Genomic DNA, 7,668 nt, shown 5'->3' with positions numbered 1-7,668 from the left:
TAGGTTGAAGTGGGGGGGTTTGAAACCATTTCCAGATAAAAGTTCTGATTTTAAAATGAGCACGAATAATAAAAACCTTTCCCCGGTAGACGAGTGGTTAGGGAATAGGGAATAGTGTTATATGAATGGATATGGATGGTCGGAGGATTGTCTTTTTATTTATTTTGTTACAACTAAATTTGTGATTGAGTTGCAGTCAAAGCTAAAAAATAAAACGTTCTCTAGAACCTTTTTATTCGATTTTAACCACTTGCTTACCGGGCACTTAAACCCCCCTCAGTCCCAGACCAATTTTCAATTTTCAGCGCTGATGCACTTTGAATGACAATTGCGCGATCATACAACACTGTACCCAAATGAAATTTTTATCATTTTTTTTCCCACAAATAGAGCTTTCTTTTGGTGGTATTTGGTTACAGCTCGGAGTTTTATTTTTTGCTAAACAAACAAAAAAAGATGCAAAAAAAAAAATCATGTTTAATAGTTTGTTATAAAATTTTGCAAACAGGTCATTTTTCTCCTTCATTGAAGTGCGCTGATGAGGCTGCACTGATAGGCTGCACTGGTGGGCACTGATAGGCTGCACTGGTGGGCACTGATAGGCTGCACTGGTGGGCACTGATAGGCTGCATTGGTGGGCACTGATAGGCTGCACTGGTGGGCACTGATAGGCTGCACTGGTGGGCACTGATAGGCATAGTTAAGGCGGCACCGATGGGCACAGATAAGGCGGCACTGATGGGCACAGATAAGATGGCACGGATGGGTGGCACTAAGGGGCACTGATGGGTACCACTGATAGATGGGACTGATAGGTGGCACTGCTGGGCACTGATGGGCGGCACTGCTGGGCACTGGTAGATGACACTGATGGGCACGGATATGTGGCACTGGGGTGCAGCACCTTTGTTGAGGCAGATTGTGGGCACTGCTGGGTGGCACTGTGGGCACTGCTGGGTGGCACTATGGGCACTGCTGGGTGGCACTGACGCGGGGCACTTATTTTTTTAATGCTGTTTAGTGATGAGGGGGCAGGTGGGCACTGGCAGGGCTGTCCGTGATCGGGACTGATGTCCCGATCACGGCCGCCGGTGATCGGCTCTTTTTTTTTCTCCTCGCGCTGTCAGCACGAGGAGGAATAATAGCCGATTACCGGCTCCGTTATATCACATGATCAGCTGTCATTGGCTGACAGCTGATCACGTGATAAGGGGTCGGGATCGACCCCTTGCTCGGATCGGTGATCAGGCAAGTCTCATAGACTCGCCGATCACAGAGCGCGCCGCGCTCGCCCCTCAGGGGGCACGCAGGCCGCTCGTGCACGGGACGACGTCAATAGACGTAGTCCCGGCAAAGGAGATCCGCGCTGTAGCCGTCATTCGGCTATAGCGCGGGTCTCAAGTTGGTAATGCCTGTCCCATGGAAATGTACTTTGGTAGAAGAGAATCCTTTTGAGCCGCTGTCGAATTAGCTTTGTCTTCATGCCGTAGATGAGCGGGTTCCAGAAGGGCAGGAATAAGATATAGAAATTGGAGGAGAGGATGTGGACGTTATGAGGGACGGCGTCCTGTCCAAAGCGGTATGTGACGAATGAGAAAATCGCACAGAAATAAGCCACCACGATAATACTGATGTGGGAGCTGCATGTTCCGACTGCTTTCTGCCGGGCGTCCTTGGTGGGCATCCTGAAGATGGCTTGTAGGACCATAGAGTAGGACAGTCCAATGACGAGCAAGTCGCACCCGGTGACACAAAGAGACATCGCCAACCCATAAACACTGTTAACATATTTGCTGCCACACGCTACATTGACCACGGCCATGTGATCGCAGTACGAGTGCAGCACAATGTTCCCACCGCAGTACTGGAGCCGCCCGACCAGAATAGGAATGGGGGCGATGACCGCGATGGCTCTGAGCAGAATGACGAGGGCAATCTTCTGCAGAAGGCTGTAGGTGAGGACGGAACTGTATCTGAGCGGGGAACAGACGGCCACACAGCGGTCGTATGCCATAGCAGCCAGGATCCCCGACTCGATGACCGAAAGGCAATGGACGAAGAACATTTGGGCGAGGCAGCCGGGGGAATCGATAAGACCGCCATTCGCCCAGAAGATCCCCAGAGTCTTTGGCACGGTGGAGCTGCAGAAGGCCAAGTCGTTGAGGGCAAGCATGGAGAGGAAGAAATACATGGGGGTATGGAGGCTCTCCTCGGTTTTGATGATGTACAGAAGGGAGCCGTTGCCCAGGATGGCCAGGATATAGAGGGCACAGAAGACGACTGATATCCACGCCACTCCATTTTCGAAGCCAGGGATTCCGATGAGGAGGAACGTAGATGGCATGTGGAGACTAGTGTTCGGAACAGGGAGCATGGCCAGTTACTGCCAGGAATAAAGGAGCCAATCACTGATAAAAAACAAAACACTTATAATGAGAAAGGAACAAAATAATTACATTAACCTGTCAACACATAGATTTTGCCTATGGAAAAGGCTTGAAAGAAATGTACAGTAAATTTCTTGGCCACTTTTCAGAGAACATGAATGACAACGCAAAAACTTTTCTTTCCCTCATGGTTAGTGTTTGGCTGAAGCCATTTATTATTAATCACCTGTGTTTACTCTTTTTATATCATAATGACAACAGAAACAACTCAAATGACCCTGATCAAAAGTTTTCACACCCCGGTGATTTTGGCCTAATAACATGCACACAAGTTGACACAAAGGAGTTTAAATGGCTATTAAAGGTCACCATCCTCACCTGTGATCTGTTTGCTTGTAATTAGTGTGTGTGTATGAAAGGTCAATGAGTTTCTGGACTCCTTAAAGACCCTTGCATCTTTCATCCAGTGCTGCACTGACCTCTCTGCATTCTGAGTCATGGGGGAAAGCAAAAGAATTGTCAAAGGATCTGCCGGAAAATGTAGTTGAACTGTATAAAACAGGAAAGGGATATAAAAAGATCCAAGGAGTTGAGAATGCCAATCAGCAGTGTTCAAACTCTAATCAACAAGTGGAAAATTAGTTGTTCTGTTGAAACCAAACCACGGTCAGGTAGACCAACTAAAATTTCAGCCACAACTGGCAGGCCACAATTGTTCGGGATGCAAAGAAAAAACCCACAAATAACTTCAGATGAAATACAGGACTCTCTGAAAACATGTGGTGTGGCTGTTTCAAGATGCACAATAAGGAGGCACTTGGAGAAAGATGGGCTGCATGGTCGAGTCGCCAGAAGAAAGTCATTACTACGCAAATGCCACAAAGTATCCTGCTTAAAATACGCCAAACAGCACAGAGACAAGCCTCAGACCTTCTGCCACAAAGTCATTTGGAGTGATGAGACCAAAATATAGCTTTTTGGTCACAACCATAAACACTACATTTGGAGAGAAGTCAACAAGGCCTATGATGAAAAGTCCACCATTCCTACTGTGAAACACGGAGGTGGGTCGCTGATGTTTTGGGGATGTGTGAGCTAAAAAGGCACAGGAAATTTGGTCACAATTGATGGCAAGATGAATGCAGTATGTTATCAAAAAATACCGGAGGAACATTTGCATTCACCAGCCAGGAAGCTGCGCTTGGGACGTACTTGGACATTCCAACATGACAATGACCCAAAACACAAGGCCAAGTCCACCTCTCATTGGCTACAGCAGAATAAAGTGAAGGTTCTGGAGTGGCCATCTCAGTCTCCTGACCTCAATATCAATGAGCAACTCTGGGGAGATCCCAAAACCTGCCGTTCATGCAAGACAGCCCAAGAATTTACAGGCACTGGAGGCTTTTTGCCAAGAGAAATGGGCAGCTTTACCATCTGAGAAGATAAAGAGCCTCGTCCACAAATACCACAAAAGACTACATGCCCTCATTGATGTTAAAGGGGGCAATACACGGTATTAGGAACTCGGGTATGTAAACTTTTGATCAGGGTCATTTGGGTAGTTTCTGTTGCCGTTATGATTTAAAAAGAATAAACATGGTTGATTGATAATAAATGGCTCCAGCCAAACACTGACCATGAGTGAAAGAAAAGTTTTTGTGTTTATCATTCATATCCTCTGAACAAATGGCCAAGAAATCATAAATTCTGCCAGGGTATGTAAACTTATGTGCACAACTCTAACAATAACATGAATGCATTGCATGCTTATACCGAGTGAAGCTAATACAATACGAGTTGAATTGATAGTACATCAATATAATAAAGTGACAATAGATTAAAGTGCATATAGTGATATTTGGTGCAAAACAGTCTTTTCTTCGTGCAGAAAGTTGCTGTAGTGCTCCGTGTCCCCTCTGTGGTAATCCGTCCACCTCCCATTGGTAGTGTAAAGATCCACACTCACCAGAAAGATCCGCACTCACCAGAAAGATCCGCACTCACCAGAAAGATCCGCACTCACCAGATGAATTGGACTCCTCTGCTTTATAGCAAAAAGAGTCTACAGTTCCTATAGGTCATTTAATGGAGACCAATCCCAATGTGATATCCTCTAGTCTCCTCTGGTGACTCCTCTATAATGGATGTCCTCCAAAGCTGACTACGGGGCTCCAGGGATAGACAGTGTGCAGCAGGCAGTGTACAGAAAAGACACATCGATATAATAAAGTGACAATAGTTTAAAGTGCATATAGTGATATTTGGTGCAAAACAGTCTTTTCTTAGTGCAGAAAGTTCTGTAGTGCTCCGTGTCCCCTCGGTGCCATTGCCTCCACCTCCCGTTTGGTAGTGTAAAGATCCACACTCACCAGAAAGATCTGCACTCACAAGAAGGATCTACACTCACCAGAAAGATCCACACTCACGAGAAGGATACACACTCACCAGAAAGATCCACACTCACCAGAAAGATCCGCACTCACCAGAAAGATCCGCACTCACCAGAAAGGTCCGCACTCACCGGAAAGATCCACACTCACCAGAAAGATCCACACTCACCAGAAAGATCCGCACTCACCAGAAGGATCTACACTCACCAGAAAGATCCACACTCACGAGAAGGATACACACTCACCAGAAAGATCCACACTCACCAGAAAGATCCGCACTCACCAGAAAGGTCCGCACTCACCGGAAAGATCCACACTCACCAGAAAGATCCACACTCACCAGAAAGATCCACACTCACCAGAAAGATCCGCACTCACCAGAAAGATCCACACTCACCAGAAAGATCTGCACTCACCAGATAAGTTGGACTCCTCTGCCTTATAGCAAAAAGAGTCTGCCATGCCTGTAGGTCATTTAATGGGGACCAATCCCAATGTGATATCCTCTAGTCTCCTCTGGTGACTCCTCTATAATGGATGTCCTCCAAAGCTGACTCCGGGGCTCCAGGGATAGACAGTGTGCAGCAGGCAGTGTACAGAAAAGACACATCGATATAATAAAGTGACAATAATTTAAAGTTCATATAGTGATATTTGGTGCGAAACAGTCTTTTCTTAGTGCAGAAAGTTCTGTAGTGCTCCGTGTCCCCTCGGTGCCATTGCCTCCACCTCCCGTTTGGTAGTGTAAAGATCCACACTGACCAGAAAGATCCACACTCACCAGAAGGATTCACACTCACCAGAAAGATTCACACTCACCAGAAAGATCCACACTCACCAGAAGGATCCACACTCACCAGAAAGATTCACACTCACCAGAAGGATCCACACTCACCAGAAGGATACACACTCACCAGAAAGATCCACACTCACCAGAAAGATCTGCACTTACCAGATGAGTTGGACTCCTCTGCTTTATAGCAAAAAGAGTCTACAGTTCCTAGAGGTCATTTAATGGGGACCAATCCCAATGTGATATCCTCTAGTCTCCTCTGGTGACTCCTCTATAATGGATGTCCTCCAAAGCTGACTCCGGGGCTCCAGGGATAGACAGTGTGCAGCAGGCAGTGTACAGAAAAGACACATCGATATAATAAAGTGACAATAGTTTAAAGTGCATATAGTGATATTTGGTGCAAAACAGTCTTTTCTTAGTGCAGAAAATTCTGTAGTGCTCCGTGTCCCCTCGGTGCCATTGCCTCCACCTCCCGTTTGGTAGTGTAAAGATCCACACTCACCAGAAAGATCCGCACTCACCAGAAGGATCTACACTCACCAGAAAGATCCACACTCACGAGAAGGATACACACTCACCAGAAAGATCCGCACTCACCAGAAAGGTCCGCACTCACCGGAAAGATCCACACTCACCAGAAAGATCCACACTCACCAGAAAGATCCGCACTCACCAGAAGGATCTACACTCACCAGAAAGATCCACACTCACGAGAAGTATACACACTCACCAGAAAGATCCACACTCACCAGAAAGATCCGCACTCACCAGAAAGGTCCGCACTCACCAGAAAGATCCACACTCACCAGAAAGATCCACACTCACCAGAAAGATCCGCACTCACCAGAAAGATCCACACTCACCAGAAAGATCTGCACTCACCAGATAAGTTGGACTCCTCTGCCTTATAGCAAAAAGAGTCTGCCATGCCTGTAGGTCATTTAATGGGGACCAATCCCAATGTGATATCCTCTAGTCTCCTCTATAATGGATGTCCTCCAAAGCTGACCATGGGGCTCCAGGGATAGACAGTGTGCAGTGGGAAGTGTACAGAAAAGACACATCGATATAATAAAGTGACGATAGTTTAAAGTGCATATAGTGATATTTGGTGCAAAACAGTCTTTTCTTAGTGCAGAAAGTTCTGTAGTGCTCCGTGTCCCCTCGGTGCCATTGCCTCCACCTCCCGTTTGGTAGTGTAAAGATCCACACTGACCAGAAAGATCCACACTCACCAGAAGGATTCACACTCACCAGAAGGATTCACACTCACCAGAAAGATCCACACTCACCAGAAGGATCCACACTCACCAGAAAGATTCACACTCACCAGAAGGATCCACACTCACCAGAAGGATACACACTCACCAGAAAGATCCACACTCACCAGAAAGATTCACACTCACCAGAAAGATCCACACTCACCAGAAGGATCCACACTCACCAGAAAGATTCACACTCACCAGAAGGATCCACACTCACCAGAAGGATACACACTCACCAGAAAGATCCACACTCACCAGAAAGATCCACACTCACCAGAAAGATCTGCACTTACCAGATGAGTTGGACTCCTCTGCTTTATAGCAAAAAGAGTCTACAGTTCCTATAGGTCATTTAATGGGGACCAATCCCAATGTGATATCCTCTAGTCTCCTCTGGTGACTCCTCTATAATGGATGTCCTCCAAAGCTGACTCCGGGGCTCCAGGGATAGACAGTGTGCAGCAGGCAGTGTACAGAAAAGACACATCGATATAATAAAGTGACAATAGTTTAAAGTGCATATAGTGATATTTGGTGCAAAACAGTCTTTTCTTAGTGCAGAAAGTTCTGTAGTGCTCCGTGTCCCCTCGGTGCCATTGCCTCCACCTCCCGTTTGGTAGTGTAAAGATCCACACTCACCAGAAAGATCCGCACTCACCAGAAGGATCTACACTCACCAGAAAGATCCACACTCACGAGAAGGATACACACTCACCAGAAAGATCCACACTCACCAGAAAGATCCGCACTCACCAGAAAGGTCCGCACTCACCGGAAAGATCCACACTCACCAGAAAGATCCACACTCACCAGAAAGATCCGCACTC

The 7,668-nt window shown here is 46.6% G+C and overlaps 1 protein-coding gene across 1 annotated transcript; it reads right to left on the bottom strand.

The window, feature by feature from the left end:
- Positions 1–1,157: 1,157 nt before the first annotated feature.
- Positions 1,158–2,374, bottom strand: LOC143973754 (olfactory receptor 52D1-like). The gene has a single exon (XM_077474598.1). The coding sequence runs from the start codon at positions 2,372–2,374 to the stop codon at positions 1,376–1,378; it is 999 nt and encodes a 332-aa protein (XP_077330724.1). The 3' UTR covers positions 1,158–1,375.
- Positions 2,375–7,668: the final 5,294 nt, after the last annotated feature.

Source organism: Lithobates pipiens, unplaced genomic scaffold, assembly GCF_037356315.1.
Source record: "Lithobates pipiens isolate NorthernLeopardFrog02 unplaced genomic scaffold, aLitPip1_a1.2 Scaffold_94, whole genome shotgun sequence".
Lineage (NCBI taxonomy): Eukaryota > Metazoa > Chordata > Amphibia > Anura > Ranidae > Lithobates > Lithobates pipiens.
The sequence above is the reverse complement of the archived record's forward strand: the minus strand, read 5'-3'. Positions and strand labels throughout refer to the sequence as shown.

Coding starts and splice junctions, on each gene's coding strand:
- LOC143973754 (XM_077474598.1), bottom strand. CDS start 2,374: ATGCTCCCTGTTCCGAACACTAGTCTCCACATGCCATCTACGTTCCTC.